At 40.9% G+C, this 18,406-nt stretch overlaps 1 protein-coding gene across 1 annotated transcript in view; it reads left to right on the forward strand.

Annotated features, from left to right (window-relative positions):
- Positions 1-18,406, forward strand: part of pleca (plectin a) — an 828,744-nt gene that overhangs the window by 40,474 nt on the left and 769,864 nt on the right. Inside the window, exon 3 of the mRNA XM_051935602.1 lies at positions 9,111-9,281. Within this exon, the coding sequence (XP_051791562.1) occupies positions 9,111-9,281 (171 nt within the window). The remainder of the gene's footprint in view (positions 1-9,110; positions 9,282-18,406) is intronic.

An 18,406-nucleotide genomic window follows, 5' to 3' on the forward strand; every position in this document is an offset into this window, starting at 1 on the left:
CTATTTAATTTTGGTGCCTGCCTTACAGTTGGTGTGTCTTGGATAGGTTCAGGTGTTCCTCAGCTCTGTAAGGGATAATATGAATTCAAAATATAGATTAAAAGATACATGAAAAATGACAGAACAGAGGTTAGCACTTCACATTTATCTTTCTAATCTTCTGATAACACCACTACTGCCTTCCTAGGCATTTAATTCATCTGCACCCCATTTTTGTGGAAAAGCCTTATTTCCATTACCGTTATCATCGCTGGAGTTGGAAACACTATCAGAGTACAACTAGACAACTGAGGATGTATTTAAAGGGTGGCAATTATATCATAAACTCCTCTGAAGTGAATGTAGGGCTGTGTCAGTGTGTATCCGCAAAGAAAAAAAATGGTTTGAGGTTATTTACAAGCTAAAAATGAAAGATTGTTAAAGACACAACATTTTGGTTGTATAGCCTTCATGAGGTGTGACCTGAAAAGTAATGAGTAGGTTTCATAAATAGGTAGGGCAGATGTAAGGGGAAAAGGTGAGAGCAGCTGAGAAAAGGGGGCTATTAAAAAGCTGAGAATGAGTTTAGCTTCTTCTGTATTTCTATGAAAAGTGTTTTTAAGCACTGTGAAAGAACACACAATAATAATCAGTGTGGCTATGATCAAGAGATGTAACGTCTTCTACAAAGAGGTTTGTAATGTCTTTGATCTTGACGGCGTGAACATGCTCCCTGAAACAGTCTGCTAGCCGTCTCCCTGTTTTATGTATGTACATGGCACTTCCTAGACACTTCCTACAAGACATGTGGAGAAATGTGGTAAATAATATCTTTGGACTAGCAAGGGGCCTGTTGTTTAATACTGAATTCACCAATGGGATCAGATAAAAATGAATTGTTGGTGACATATTTGTAAGTAATACAGATGCTCCTGTTACAGCTCAAAGTGCATGGTAAGGAATGTGGCTTTCCTCTGTGAAGTGAGCTGCGGACAAGAAATTTGCACAGGTTAGGTAGTCGACAGAAGGCAATCAAGGGAGGCCTAGAATGAATGGCTACTGTGGAAGGATCAGTATGGAATGGGAGGACCAGTGGGGCATAGGCTTCATTATTGGGGTTCCTTTAGAGTGAATGTTACAAGGTTTACTCCTGACTTGACTTCACAAGATTGAAGAAAACATTCATCATGCTGAGTGCTTCATTACAGAAGTCAACCTCATTACTGTGGAGGTGGCTGAATCTAATCAGCTTTGACAGAGGCCAAGAGTTTTTAGTAGGCCATGGTTGGAAGGAGCTGAGGAGAAGGCAACTGTGTGTCAGTTGGCTTGTTATAGACAGAGCTTTTAAGTCCTGGAAAGCTGATAGATGCTCCTTGTTTTGTAGGGTGGCCTGGTGGTGGACCACACTTTAATCAGAGCAAAGAAAAAATGTAATCAAGTGATCAATCAGTGTCCAAATTAAAGGCAAGGGGTGTCAACAGTTGGGGAATATAAAAATGTATAAAAAATAAAACTATACTGCACAAATCTTATATTACATAAATAGAATAATAACACACAACAGAAGAGAACATGATTGTTACACTATTGCACAAACATGAAACACACAAACTAAATTGCACACCCACCATCTAAGCCCTGATCTTTCTTGCCTTCCTTGATGCAAAGTCATCCATTACATCAACATAAATAATCTGCATTTGTTGCACAATTAAATATACATGTCATTATGTACAATTGCTCAAACTTTCAGAATAGGAACCAAATAAACCAAACAATATCCTTGCCTGATTCAAGACATAAGACACCCCAAAAGATAAATCATTATCAGTATATCACAAAGCATACAAAATATCAGCATAATATTGACATCTGGAAAATCCCTTTACTGAACTAAGGACCTAATCAAAAAAAAATCACAGAAAAATATTATGATGTCCACCCAAAGAAAGTTAATCAAATCAATAGGTTGTATTCATTTTGCTCCTGGCCGCGCACAATGTTACTATGAAACTGTGTGATATTATATGCAATGTTATGAAAGCTAGCTGGACAGAAAACAGAATGTTTTGTCCAATGTGTAGTTATGGCAAGCTGTTTAAACATTTAATTCCTTTAATTTGATATCTGCTTTCAAAATGTTAATATCATGAGTTTTAAATTTGATTTCAGCATTTAGAAATTTGACATCAGGCTTATAAAATATATCGTCTTTTAAAATTATCAAGCTTTTGATATCTGATATGAAGTTTTTAAAATTTGATTTTTTTTGCCCTAACCCTAACCCTAAGCCTAACCCTAACATTTTTGAGATTTGATATCAAGTTTTTACATTTTGATATTGCACTTTTGAAATTTGGTATGATAGCTTAAATGCTAATATATATGCATTTTAAACTCATTTTGATATCACATTTATGAAATTTGATATCAGGCTTATAAAATGTGATATTGAGCTTTTGAAATTTGGAATCTAGTTTTTAAATTTTGATATCGATCTTTTGAAACTTAATAACAAGTTTTTAAAATCTGACATCACGCTTTGGAAATTTGATAAAGTTTTTAAAAATGGGTATCAGCATTGTAATGTTTGATATCAAGCTTTTAAATTGGATATTGAGCTTTTGAAACATGATGCCATACTTTTAAAATTTGATATCGAGCTTTTCAAATTTGATATCTAGTTTTTAAAATTTGATATGTATCTTTTGAAACTTGATAACAAGATTTTAAAATTTGACATTCCACTTTGGAAATTTGACATCAAGTTTTTAAAAATGGATATCAAGCTTATGGTCCGTGTACTTTTTGGTATTTGAAATTTCATTTTAGAAGCAAAAACGTAAAAACAAAAATGAAAGGAATTTTCAGATTTTGATTTTTGATTCTGTGGTAACAAATAGCAGTGATAAACTTAAAATTACACATACTTTTCTCGATTTATTTGTGATTCAAATAATGAAAGTGTAATAGCTCAAAAACAACAAAACAGACACATTTTCATTGTTTGAATCCAGAGGTACTTCTTCTTCTGTGCGATTTTTGACGACATGTATGAACAGTCCTCCTTACAACACATCGACCTAGAGCCTTGAGTTACACTGCATGGCATCAGCAGAGGATGGATCATTACGTTGTTTTTCGGAACAGTAAAAGAGTGACACTCCGGGATGAGGACATGACTGCACAAAAACTAAGTCGCATCTTTCAGGTAAAAATACAAGCTTTGAAAACTTTGCTTTATTGATGTGGCAGTTCTTTTATAAACGTTATTGTTATTACTTACTGTGAAACAGCTAACATTTGGTGATTTCATTTACTAACACTAAGTCTGGCAATTTGTATAGTGCTAGCATTCTGAATGTGTGTAAATGTGTGAATGGTTGCTCATTGACAAGTGTAACACACGTTAAGAAAACTTTCTGTAAATCACGTTGCTCTCCTAACGTGTTACACTTGTGTGCACTGTTAATACTCGAAACGTTTACTGTATAGTAGCTGGTAAAAGTCAATGAGCAACCATTCAAAATGCTAGCACTATAAAAATTGCCAGACTTAGTGTTAGTAAATGAAATCACCAAATGTTAGCTGTTACACAGTAATTAACAACAATAACGTTCATAAAAGAACTGCCACATCAGTGAAGCAAAGTTTGCAAAGCTTGTATTTTTACCTGAAAGATGCGACTCAGTTTTTCTGCAGTTATGTCCGCGTCCCGGAGTGTCACTCTTTTACTGTTCCGAAAAACAACGTAATGATCCATCCTCTGCTGATGCCATGCAGTGTAACTCAAGGCTGTACGTCGATGTGTTGTAAGGAGGACTGTTCATACATGTCGTCAAAAATTGCGCAGAAGTACCACCTCCGGTTTCAGACAACGAAATTGCATCTGTTTTGTTGTTTTTGAGCTATTACACTTTCATTATTTGAATCACAAATAAATCAAGAAAAGTATATGAAATTTTAAGTTTATCACTGCTATTTGTTACCACAGAATTAAAAAATACCTTATTTTCCCTCATTTCATTGTTTGATCAAAAATCAAAATCTGAAAATTCCTTTCATTTTCGTTTTTTCATTTTTGCTTCTAAAATGAAATTTCAAATACCAAAAAGTACACAGACCGCTTATACATTTAATATCAAGCTTTTAAAATTTGACATCAAGCATTTGAAATTTGATTTTAACATCAAAAACGTGATATCAAATTTTAAAACCTTGATATCAAATTTCAAAAGCTTGATGTCAAATTTTAAAAGCTTGATATCAAATGTAAACCCGACGATATCAGCACTGTAATTGCTGATATCAAGGAAAATGGATTAAATGTTACAACTGCCTGCCATTGGCTGTTTCATTACATGTACGATATTACACATATAAAGAGATGACACACAGCTGCATACCTTTATCTTTTGCGCGTTCCTCCTCTTTTTTCCTCATTTTCCTAACCAGGACACCCCTGATGGCTAAGACGTTTTTGTTATCCATTTGTGTTTATTTGGCACTCCCCAGCATCAATACTAAATCGTCAACCAAGAGTCACCTTGATAATGTGCTAACTGGTTTAAAATTATTATGCGATTTCGCATAAACTACAAAAATAATACAATGTATCTGTGAAACTTCATATTCACGGTATTATAAATGAATTGTGATTTATTTGGTAGCATTTGATAGTGTACTAATGGCAATTGTACTGTTAAGTTAGAGATGCGCTATTTGATAGAATCTCCCGTTCCCCCTTACCTCGGGTCTACGGTGTGCAGAAATAAGGTCAACTTTACCCCCTCCCCATCCCATCATGTATTTCTGACTCCCCGGAAATTTTTAGAAGCAGGAGCAGTGCGGATCTGTTTTCATTTTCCATCCATCCATCCATTTTCCAACCAGCTGAATCCTAACACAGGGTCACGGGGGTCTGCTGGAGCCAATCCCAGCCAACACAGGGTGCAAGGCCAGAACCAATCCCGGGCAGGGCCAACCATAGACATATATAGATAGACGCCGCATTCACTGTGCTGCCCAGTCGACACGATATGTCAGCGCGTCCGCCATATTGTGAGTGGCAAAAGTGCCATTTAAACTAATACGGGTAATAATAATAATAATAATTCATTACATTTATATAGCGCTTTTCTCAGTACTCAAAGCGCTATCCACACAGGTAGACGTGGAAACCGGGTTTTCTGATGAAAAAACAATAACGTTTAAAACAGTATCGTTTACATACAACAGATTTTGGCGAATTGTTTAAATGCAATTATTTATATCAATTTATACACTAATAATGGCAATTATTAAATAATAATAATAATTATGATTATTAAATAATTCCTCCCATATAAGTAACATTTCTCAATAATAATAATTATGATTATTAAATAATTCCTCCCATATAAGTAACATTTCTCGGACTGCCTTCTTCCATCTCCTTAACATTTCTAGACTTTGTCCTGTTCTTATGCAACACAGTACTGAAGTATTGGTTAATGGCCGAGTCACCTAACGTATAGATTACTGTAATGCTATTCTAACTGGCATCCCACAAAAACTTATCCATCGCTTACAACTTCAAAATTCTACTGCCAGGATAATAACCTGTTGTAAATCCACTGAACATATTACACCTATTCTCTCTCAACTTCACTGGCTCCCTGTTAACTACAGAATACAATACTAAATACTGCTCTTAACATTTAATGCTCTCCACAACCTCGCTGATCTCCTACAGACTGACACTCCTCTTGCTCACTCAGATCCTCATCTGCAGCTCGACTTTCTGTACCGCACATCACACTCTGTTCTATGGGAGCTCGAGTGTCTCTCCTAGTGCTCCTCAACTCTGGAATTCTCTTCCCTCTCATATACGTTTGCTCGATTCAATAATACATACCCTCAAACCTTATCTTTTCAAACTGGCATACCAATTGTGAATTTTGCACAGTTACTGCCAGTTATCTTTATTTGTCTTTCTTTTAACAGTGAAATGTTACACTTAATGACAAAAATAAACAATTTTATTGTATACAAATTGGCTTAATAATTTCTGAAAACATTTCACTCATTCCTCTCTCAATCTCACTCTCTCTCTCTCTCTCACACACACACACACAATGTGGTTACTTAAATATATACAGGATAGGATCTAAAATCCATGAAACAGAACTGTCTTGCATAACTTTTTCCATGTGTTGCCACTCTGTAATTTGAGAGTATTCAGTCTGGCAATATGGTGCAGCCTTAGTTTGTGGAAGACATACACAACTAAAGACATGAGCATAAAATGATGGTTGTCGATTTGAAACTGTGTTTCCTCAATGTGCTCCTTGAGAAAAAACACATCATCTGAACCAATCTCAGCCCGAACAAACAGATTGATCAAAGACTGATTGACAGCTTGTCCTAATGTCAACTGTCGGATAACACGCTCAGCTACTTTGACCGCCTTGACTGTACCCTCAGAAGGAATCATCAGACCTCCTTTGTTTTTTAATGTGAGCAAGTGGTAGCTTTGATCATATGATGTCGGTACAGCATCTGTTACCAAACTAGCATGGCACACATCACAGGACAGTTTTCTCAAAATCCCGTTTAAGGGCTACCCCTCACTGCTTCCCGAGGTGGATTTCTTTGGGAAACCTTCAAAATTTGAGAAATGTTAACAGCTAACAACAATCTACATAGTTAGTGACTAAATACGTTTAACTAAAACGTTGTTTGGAAGCTCACTTGAGCACATAAATGCATAGCTTTGCTAGCTTAGCCTGGCGTAGCTCAAGTTAAGATTATAAAACAGGATTTTCTAATGGCCGAATATAACCAAAACAATTGTTCAGCTTTACCTATGAAATGTAGTCCCCCGGGGTCTGGTTTGGAGCGTACAGCGGTTTGTACAATCTCAAGCAGCACATGCGTGAGGCATCTTTATTCATTACTGTACTTCACGCCACAGCAGTGCCACTCGCAATATGGCGGCGACGTTGACGTACGATGCGGCTGGTCATGAGGCGTCTAGTAAATCTATGTCTATGGGGCCAAGCCACCGCAGGACACACACACACCCACACACCAAGCACACCCTAGGGGCAATTTAGAATCGCTAATCACTGTGCCGCCCACCCCGTTTTCATTTTGGTACCTATAAAACAAAATATCGCGCGCAGGGGCGTGTCTCCAAAACTGAACGTCATTTTCACCGCGTGGTCTTTGGGCGCAGTATAAACCAGGCTTTAAAGTAGAATATAGCTTTCATACATACAACGTGTGGGGTACGGTGTAGTGTGAGAAAGGCCCCAAAAATAACACGGCATTTTAAAATTCGACGCCATAATACATGTATTAATGCAGTAAACACAATTCCGAATTTCTGCTGTCGCCCATACCTAAATCTGTCACTGGTTTTACTGCTCTGTGATGCAGAGGCGCAGCGACAAGACAGGCAAGGCAGGAAATTGCCTCGGGGATCGAATTGGCAGGTGGCCACCAAGGGCGCCCGTTTACATAGGTACTCCCCCCTAGAAATCTACCCTAGCCCCTTGAGAAATAGAATTGACACATTACAATGGCACGGCCGTTTACCAAATTTAAAGGGAGAGAGTGTTTGTGACTAATGTTAATTTTTTAGTCACGTTGAAATGTAAGCACTGCTGTTTTCTTAATTCATGAAGAGAATTTACGTGTCAGGGAGTAAAAAGTGGAAAAACAAGCACAGGAGGAAGGAGAAAAAGAACTGTGGTGAGTATTGGAGAATCTGTAATTTCGATTCAGTTAAGTCATTTTTAATTCTATCTCCGTTTCTCAGTCCCCACTTTAGTCCGTGCATGGCCAAAATCGGCAACACCAATTCAGCCACGGGGTATGTGGATAACAGTGAAGTCAAAATTTAGTCCCTGGGCACCCAGTTCACCAATCTGGACCCAGAACAGATGCTCAACACTTTTATTTAGTTTTTTTTTACTTATTTAGATTAAAAATAGACTTTATTCTGTTGTTGCTGTTATTATTACTATGTTGTATTTATTTATTTTTGTTCTTTATTTCGCCTTATACAATTTCTTTCTTTAGGAATTTGTTAGTTTTCGCATACCCCTTGGGGTCAGAGATTAACAGCACCCCTGGAGCAATTACAAGTTAAGGGTCTTGCTCAAGGGCCCAGCAGAGTAGGATCTCTTTTTTTTTTTTGGCAGTAACAGGGATTCAAACCGGCAACCTTCTGGATACCAGCGCAGATCCTTAGCCTTAGAGCCACCACTCTGCCCCATAAATTATTATTGCATTGTTTTATTGATGTTTTTCACAAAGTCCAAGTATTTGTAGTAATTAACTTCCCCATTGTTAATTTTATTAATTTAACTAATATAATGATACATTTTATCTTTTCGGAACACAGGGAAGGATGAGTTGGAGGACCCCATGGAGTTTTTTTGTCTAGGGCCCCCAGGGTCCTTAGAATCACCTCTGCTGTGATTCCATTTATTATCACTTTTGGTTTTGTTGCCTGGTTTATTATTCTGACAAACCAACATTTTAAAAAAGCTCCAACAGATTACCAAACATGTAGCTAAAGTTATTGGGTCTCATGTAGATGATTTGTTAAGTTTGTGTCTGAGGGCTATGCTGATGAAACAGGAAATCCTCTCAACTGATGACAGTCACTCATTACGTACAGAGCCTAACTTCAGGAAATCGGGGAGGTTGGTTGCTTTGGAAGCACACATACATCACTCTAGAAATTCCTTTATTCACAGTGCTTCATGTCTTTTTAATAAAGATTTTCAGAGATGATAAAAAAATAAGAAGTATGGATGTTTCATGTAACCATTACAGGTAAAAATGAACTACTAGAAATAGCTAGTAAATAATCTCTTTTCATATGATGTAAATATTATTGAATTTCTGTTTTAACTTGTCTTATCTGCATTTGTTTGTTTAATTTCATTTTTGTCAGTTATTAGATGCAAATGAGAAGGCAAATTTCATGTTCTCTTATGTAATCATAAATAATATAAACCATGAAAATAAAATAAAGTCTGAATAACTGTTATTACTTGTGTAGTTGTGTGTACAGTCTAAGTTTTATTGTTCTTTCATAGAAAGCAATGAAATGTAATATTTTTTTGGCATTGTAGAAAAAGAAGAAGAAATTGGAAAAGGTCAATAAGCCCCCCATCACAGAGACAAAAATGGAAGCAGTCGGTGTCAACTCTGCATTGCAGGAGGCCATAGCTGAGAAAAAGAGCAAAAGGATTTTGCAGAAGGCCAAAGGGAATGCAGAAACAGTAAGCCAGGAAAAACGTAAGGTAAAAAAAATAAAGAAACCTAAAGGTTTTGCTAAAGAACTAAAAGGTGTAATGGCACACTGCTCAGTTCCGCCATCTCGCATCTACAGATTGCTTCATTAATGTTCAGCCTGATCTCTTTCTGTCCATCCATCCATCCATCCATCCATCCTCTTCTGCTTATCCGAGGTCGGTTCACGGGGGCAGCAGCTTGAGCAGAGATACCCAGACTTCCCTCTCCCCAGCCACTTCTTCTAGCTCTTCCGGGGGAATCCCAAGGCGTTCCCAGGCCAGCCGAGAGACATAGTCCCTCCAGCGTGTCCTGGGTCTTCCCCTGGGCCTCCTCCCAGTTAGATGTGCCCGAGCCACCTCATCTGACTCCTCTCGATGCGGAGGAGCAGCGGCTCTACTCTGAGCCCCTCCCGGATGACTGAGCTTCTCACCCTATCTTTAAGGGAAAGCCCAGACACCCAATGGAGGAAACTCATTTCAGCCGCTTGTATTCGTGATCTCGTTCTTTCGGTCACTATCCATTGCTCATGACCATAGGTGAGGGTAGGAACATAGATCAACTGGTAAATTGAGAGCTTCGCCTTGAGGCTCAGCTCCTTTTTCACCACGACAGACCGATGCAGAGCCCGCATTACTGCGGACGCTGCACCGATCCGCCTGTCGATCTCACGCTCCATTCTTCCCTCACTCGTGAACAAGACCCCGAGATACTTGAACTCCTCCACTTGGGGCAGGATCTCGCTACCAACCCTGAGAGGGCACTCCACCCTTTTCCGGCTGAGGACCATGGTCTCGGATTTGGAGGTGCTGATTCCCATCCCAGCCACTTCACACTCAGCTGCGAACCGATCTAGAGAGAGCTGAAAATCACGGCCTGATGAAGCAAACAGGACAACATCATCTGCAAAAAACAGTGACCCAATCCTGAGTCCACCAAACCGGACCCCCTCAACGCCCTGGCTGCGCCTAGAAATTCTGTCCATAAAAGTTATGAACAGAATTGGTGACAAAGGGCAGCCCTGGCGGAGTCCAACTCTCACTGGAAACGGGTTCAACTTACTGCCGGCAATGCGGACCAAGCTCTGGCACCGATCGTACAGGGACTGAACAGCCCTTATCAGGGGGTCCGGTGCCCCATACTCTCAGAGTACCCCCCACAGGATTCCCCGAGGGACACGGTCGAATGCCTTTTCCAAGTCCACAAAACACATGTAGACTGGTTGGGGGAACTCCCATGCACCCTCCAGGACTCTGCTAAGGGTGTAGAGCTGGTCCACTGTTCTGCGACCAGGACGAAAACCACACTGTTCCTCCTGAATCCGAGGCTCGACTATCTGATGGACCCTCCTCTCCAGAACCCCCGAATAGACTTTTCCAGGGAGGCTGAGGAGTGTGATCCCTCTGTAGTTGGAACACACCCTCCGGTCCCCTTTCTTAAAGAGGGGGACCACCACCCCAGTCTGCCAATCCAGAGGCACTGTCCCTGATGTCCATGCGATGTTGCAGAGACATGTCAACCAAGACAGCCCTACAACATCCAGAGCCTTGAGGAACTCTGGGCATATCTCATCCACCCCCGGGGCCATGCCACCAAGGAATTTTTTGACCACCTCGGTGACCTCAGTCCCAGAGATGGGGGAGCCCACCTCCGAGTCCCCAGGCTCTGCTTCCTCATTGGAAGGCATGTTAGTGGGATTGAGAAGGTCTTCGAAGTACTCCCCCCACCGACCCACAATGTCCCAAGTCAAGGTCAGCAGCGCACCATCCCCACCATACACAGTGTTGACATTGCACTGCTTCCCCCTCCTGAGACGCCGGACGGTGGACTAGAATCTCCTCGAAGCCGTCCGAAAGTCATTCTCCATGGCCTCCCCAAACTCCTCCCATGCCCAAGTTTTTCCCTCAGCAACCACCAAAGCCGCATTCCGCTTGGCCTGCCAGTACCTATCAGCTGCCTCCAGAGTCCCACAGGACAAAAAGGTCCTGTAGGACTCCTTCTTCAGCTTGACGGCATCCCTCACCGCCGGTGTCCACCAACAGGTTCGGGGATTGCCGCCACGACAGGCACCAACCAGCTTACGGCCACAGCTCCAGTCAGCCGCCTCAACAATAGAGGCACGGAACTTGGCCCATTCGGACTAAATGTCCCCCACCATCCTCGGGATGTGGTCAAAGTTCTGCCGGAGGTGGGAGTTGAAGCTACTTCTGACAGGGGGCTCTGCCAGACGTTCCCAGCAGACCCTCGCAACACATTTGGGCCTACCAGGACTGACCGGCATCCTTCCCCACCATCGAAGCCAACTCACCACCAGGTGGTTTTCAGTTGACAGCTCCGCCCTTCTCTTCACCCGAGTGTCCAAGACATGTGGCTGCAAGTCCGACAACACGACCACAAAGTCGATCATCGAACTGAGGCCTAGAGTGTCCTGGTGCCAAGTGCACATATGAACACCCCTATGCTTGAACATGGTGTTTGTTATGGACAATCTGTGACGAGCACAGAAGTCCAATAACAAAACACCACTCGGGTTCAGATCGGGGGGCCATTCCTCTCAATCACGCCCTTCCAGGTCTCACTGTCATTGCCCACGTGAGCATTGAAGTCTCCCAGCAGTACGAGGGAGTCCCTAGAAGGTATGCCCTCTAGCACCCCCTCCAGGGACTCCAAAAAGGGTGGGTACTCCAGACTGCTGTTCGGTGCATACGCACAAACAACAGTTAGGACCCGTCCCCCCACCCGAAGGCTGAGGGAGGCTACCCTCTCGTCCACCGGGGTAAACCCCAATGAACAGGCTCCAAGTTGGGGGGGCAATAAGTATACCCACACCTGCTTGGTGCCTCTCACCGGGGGCAACTCCAGAGTGGTAGAGAGTCCAGCCCCTCTCAAGGAGATTGGTTCCAGAGTCCAAGCTGTGCGTCGAGGTGAGTCTGACTATATCTAGCCGGAACCTCTCGACCTCGCGCACTAGCTTAGGCTGCTTCCCCTTCAGAGAGGTGACATTCCACATCCCAAGCCGAGGATCAGACCACCAAGGTCCCCGCCTTCGGCCACTACCCAACTCACACCGCACCCGACCTCCTTGGCCCCTCCCATAGGTGGTGAGCCCATGGGAAGGGGGACCCACGTTGCCTCTTCGGGCTGTGCCCGGCCGAGCCCCATGGATGCAGGCCCGGCCACCAGGCACTCGCCATCGAGCCCCACCTCCAGGCCTGGTTCCAGAGGGGGGCCCCGGTGACCCGCATCCGGGCAAGGGAAAACGCTGTCCAAAGTTTTCATTCATCATAGAAGGTTTGTTTAACCGCTCTTTGTCTCATCCCTCACCTAGGACCAGTTTGCCTTGGGTGGCCCTACCAGGGGCATAAAGCCCTGGACAACAGAGCTACTAGGATCACTGGGACACGCAAACCCCTCCAGCACGATAAGGTGGCGGTTAAAGGAGGGGATTTCTTTCTGTGTACTTTTTAAAAAAAAAAGCAATTGGAAAGTACAAAGTCTTTTCATCGTTTAAATTAAAGAATGAATGCACTCCATCATCTTATCTGTTTTTTTTGGGTTCAAGAATAATTGAGTGCATTTTAATGTCCTAAGAGATGAGATACACTGTACTTGACGGGCAGCAGTTGGCAGCAGTTACAATTCACTATCAAGACTTGGACTGGGTCTATCTATCTATCTATCTATCTATCTATCTATCTATCTATCTATCTATCTATCTATCTATCTATCTATCTATCTATCTATCTATCTCACTTTCTGCACACTTTACTGTGTTATAGATTTAGCTTTAAATTGATACAGTTGTCATTTTTGCTTATCACTCTACACTCAATAACCCATAGTGAAAACATATTTTCAGAAAAGTTTACAAATTTATAAAAAAAAAAAATGAAAAACTGAAATCTCTCTTTCATATTAGTGTTCGGATCCTTAATTCAGCACTTTGGAGAAACCCCTTTGGTGATAATTCTAGCTTCGACTCTTCTTGGGTACATCTCTACAATCTTATCACAGCTGGATTTGGGCAGTTTATCTCCGTCTTCCTGGCAGATTCACTCAAGCTTCGTTAGATTGGTTAGAAAGCATCTGTAAACTGACATATTCAGGTTTTTCTACAGATGTTCAATGGGGTTCAAGTCTTGGCTTTGACTGGGCCACTCAAGCACACTCAGAGACTTGTCCTGTAGCCACTCCAGTATTGTCTTTACTGTATGTTTTGGAACATTTCATGTTGAAGGGTAAACTGTCTCCCCAGTCTGAGGTTGTGTGCACTCAGAAGCAGGATTTCTTCAAGGACTTTATTGTATTCTGTGGCATTCATCTTTCCCTCACTTCTGACCAGTATGTCTCCCCTCATATTATGATGCTGCCACCACCATGCTTCACTGTAGGTAGGGTATTAGGCATGCAATGAGCCGTGCCTGGTCTTTCCCAGACGTGATGCTTGGAGTTCTGCTCATAGAGTTCAGGTTTTGTCTCATTAGGTCAGAGAACCTTTCCCTCATGGTCTTGAGAGTCTTTGGAATGTCCTCCTATGCCTTTTACTCAAGAGTTGCTTCTGTCCACTAGAAACCCCAATTGATGAAGTGCTGCTGAGATGCTTGCCCTTCTGACAGGTTCTTCCATCTCATCAGAGGACCTCTGAAGCTCTGTTAGAGTGACCAATAGTGGGTTCTCTTTCCATAGTCTTACACTAGAGATAGTGATTTCTCTTTCTGACATTGTCGTGTAAAACATAACATTACAAATTAGTATGCAATTTCTGTTGTATTCATATTATTCATGTCTATGTAGTGTGGTACATAATGAATGTAGATAATGCTTTTGTGTATTTTTTCAATACATTTCCAATGTGCTATACTCGGAGCAAGTAATATGTTTCTTTAACTTTCAGAATGTCATTAGCCATTAGCCTTTTGGTTTGACAGACAAGAAAAATGTCAGAAACAGAGTGTGAGATTGCAGAACAACACCATCCATAATAAAAAAAACCCTCAAAAATTCAATCCCAGGAGACGCCACTACTGTCTGCAGAAAGATAAACTTGTATTACTGAGACTGTTTGCCAATGTATTGGGGCCACATTCTCCTTTTTCACAGTAATGCCAGTATAATAAAAAGTTAGTCATTACTTAGGAAGCTTGTAAATGACTGTAATGCTGCTCTAGAGATGCTAATGAGTTGCATAAGCCATCTATAATTGAGGCTGACATTCTGCATAATTGGCAAAGTTCAGAATGTGATGCAGATATTGGCACAGATGCACAATGTGAAGCACTGAATGACCCAACTGCTGCCACTTTAGCTGTTTTAGTTTGTCTTCCTTTATGTAATGTATGGTAAAAGGACATGCATCACATACACATACACATACAGTTAGTGTGTCTGCAGCTGCTCAGTGAACATTTGCACTTGTTTTATTCTGCAAAGGATATAACAGTACAAAAGAAAGTCCAGAGTAGGGATACTAAACTAGTGGTAGGACTATAGAACATGATATATGAAGGAACACAGAAAAGAGCTGAATGTTTTCAGGTCAGAGATGTATGAAAGCATATGGTACCATGGTCTAGAAGTGGTTAGTGTTATTGAATTACAGCTCTGGAAGGCTGGATAGGATATTCCAGGCCAATCACATTGTCTGTGTAGTGGTTGGAAATCAAATTAACTACTGGTTAGCATTTACTTTTACTAATTAATTTTTCAAAAATAAAAACTACTTAAGAAAAATCTGAACAGTCATGTGACATAAATACAGTGAGTTATAGTAGTAGGTTTATCTGTATGTTTAAAATGTTGCATGGTGTTTTCTGACTCCTTTAAATTTTAGATTACGTTCAACACTATTGTTGTAACAGTAAGTAATAAATTGCCTATATCACTGCAGTAGAATATAAATTAACAGCTTATATTCAGCTGTATTTTAAAAAGACTGAACCTATGCCCATTCACCTTAATAAAAGGACACGTGTCTGTGTTTGTGCCTGTCCGGTTGTCTACATTATATGTTATTTGGTATGGTGTTTGTGAAAGCAGAGTTAATGTTTGTGACAAACCTTTGTTGAAATGAAAAATGCAACACATTTTATTACTACACACATTACAGAATACATTCCAACAGATGGCGCACTGCAAACGTTAATGGTGAATATGTCCAACTGAGAGCAACTGCTGGAAAGACAGAAATCAGCTTTTCCACCTTAATAAAATGAAAGGTGTCTGTTTAACTGTGTGTCTGTCTTTAACTTTTAAAACAGGCATAAACATGTAGATGAAGGGTCAAAAAAACATAAATGATTATAAGAATTCCAAATAAGGGTCTACAGATAAGGGTGGCACAATAGCGCAGTGGGTAGCGCTGCTGCCTTGCAGTTAGGACACCTGGGTTTGGTTCCCGGGTCCTCCCTGTGTGGAGTTTGCATGTTCTCCCCGTTTCTGCGTGGGTTTCCTCTGGGTGCTCTGGTTTCCTCCCACAGTCCAAAGACATGCAGGTTAGGTGCACTGACGATTCTAAATTGTCCGTGTGTGTGCATGTGCGCCCTGCGGTGGGCTGGCGCCCTGCCTGGGGTTTGTTTCCTGCCTTGTGCTCTGTGTTGGCTGCGATTGGCTCCAGCAGACCCCCGTGACCCTGTATTTAGGATATAGCAGGTTGGATAATGGATGGATGGTCTACAGATAATAGACCATAGTTCTTAGCAATCTATTCAGTTGTGTGACATTAATGTGCTGGCCATAGTGTGGACTTTCTTGTACCAACTCAGGCCGTGTAAGTGAGGTTTATAGTTGTAATACTAATGATTGATAACTTTGTTTGGTGGGCAATGTGATGAGTGATAGTAATGATCAATTGACATGCATGTCAGGAAACAAAAGCTCCAACACTATTAATCTAATAAACTAAACCAATGTGGTTGTGACCACCATCACATTATTTTCCCAACAAAACACTTTGGTTGTAAGCAGGGATGTGGTGTCGGTCGATAAATCCTCCAACTCCGGCTCCTTAGTTTCTGGTACTTCTGACTCCGATTCCTCTGTATTTAATATGCTAATGTATTTTCCATGTTGTTTAAAGGAAGGCAACATACACGTCATTTAACCACAGAACTACTGGCTAGGAAGCTGACTCTCTACCGTATTGGTCAGTTTAAACAAAAGACAAGAACCCCTGAACACACATCAGGCCATAGCACACACACCTATACCTACACCATTATACTTGTTTACACTCAAATGAACTTGTTAAACACATTATATCTAAAACAAAATGAAAACACTTTTTGTAATGTACCATAATCCAGATTACAATATGTGAATGTCAGGTTGTATAACAACTCAGCTGAACTTCACACTAGTAGTAACACAACTATGCACTGGGCTTTATTCTTACATCAGTAAAGTACTTAATTATGACTATTGTTTGTGAAATGAGACATTTGAACTTGCTATATTTTTTTCTTTGCAATTAAAATTTTTTAGGAGTCAGAGTCAGTACATTTTTGCCGACTTCGACCCCGACTCCAGGTACCCAAAACTGTCTCCGACTCCGACTCCACAGCCCTGGTTGTGAGACTGGTCAATCTGACAAACAACTGTGAGAGGAAGAGGCGTAAATGGATGGCTCTATCCAAAGAAGAACTGCACCACCATAACCTATTGCACCACCATTTCATTCTTTGGTGATCAATTATTTTTTTTATGAATGAGAAAAATGCAGTAATACAAATCCTACAAAGGACTAACCAGGCCTCTTTAATTATGATCTTCCAGTTAAGGGTGCAGGAAAAAGAGTGAAGAATTGTAGTGTACTCAAGCTGACAATACTTACTTCTTTCCTCTCTGTTCTTTATAGGGCAGTGCTTTATTATTATTATTTATGTATTATTAGTGTGGTTTTATACTAGTACACTTTTAACCTCAGGACAATTTGACTTTATATATTGTAAAGTGCACTGGTATTTCCCAGTGATGCAGATTCACCAGGGTTTGAGAAAAACAGGAAATGTGTCCATGTGCTTAAGATGTGGCTTCCTCATTTGGGGCAGGCACTTTTCTGGTCTGTCCTGAAGCCCTACGGCAGGGGTCCTCAATTACGGTCCTGGAGGGCCGCAGTGGCTGCAGGTTTTTGCTCCAACCCAAGTGCTTAATAAGAAGCACTTATTGCTCAAGTAACAATCCTGCTTCACTTTAGTTGTCTCGCTCGTTAAGATTTTGAACCCTTATTGCTTATTTTAGTCTTAAACAGCTGCAGTCTTGGTTTTCAATTGCCAATTTTTAATCGTCTAATTAGCAATAACATGCAAATGACAAAAGAGAACAGCATTTCTCCATTTAGCTTGTTACAATTTACACCTGTGTGTATATATCATGCAGTATTGGGTTTAATTAAATACTTGGAAGGAAAGTGAAGAGAAAAAAGTGAAGGATTGAGAATTACTCCTCCATTTTAGCCTTCAAATCATTTGGATGATATCCTTAGAAAGGGGAAGAAAATCTAGGATATGAGAATGACCTGACATAGCAGAGTTAAAATACTAACAAGCCATGAAATTAAATTATTTGCAAGAATTGCTTTCTAATTAAGCCACCGGGTTAGAACAAAAACCTGCAGCCACTGCGACCCTCCAGGACTTTGATTGAGGACCCCTGCCCTATGGTAAGCCCATTCTGTAATGTAGTCCTATGGTAAACCGATCTGTGTTTCTGCAGAGTAGTCTTTGATGTTTAGGTGGCTCAAGTTACTTTTTTCTAAATTCTGATTTATGAGCTGACTCAACGTATCTCATATCCCAGCACAGGTTCATCTTATTGCAAGCTCACCAGGCAGTTGCATCCAGTATAAGGCAGACTAATGGCACATTTTTCAGATGAGGGTGGACTCTTCATATAGAACTCTATTACCCAGCACAAACTGAGCTTTAGTCAGACATGTCTAACAGTGTTGGTGCACAGATGGCTTTAACTGATCAGCAGTTGAGGTGGAGTTGAATTCAATGTTTGCTAAGCAGGTGTGCAAAGTCACTCTTAAAAGTTGTCCACCCTAGAATTACAAAACACAGTCAAAAAATATTCTTAAATCATTTTTAATAATGTTAACAATGTCTCGTTAACAGTATCGATGCTCAGTAAACTTTGG

The sequence above is a fragment of the Erpetoichthys calabaricus genome, chromosome 13 (genome assembly GCF_900747795.2).
Source record: "Erpetoichthys calabaricus chromosome 13, fErpCal1.3, whole genome shotgun sequence".
Taxonomy (NCBI): domain Eukaryota; kingdom Metazoa; phylum Chordata; class Cladistia; order Polypteriformes; family Polypteridae; genus Erpetoichthys; species Erpetoichthys calabaricus.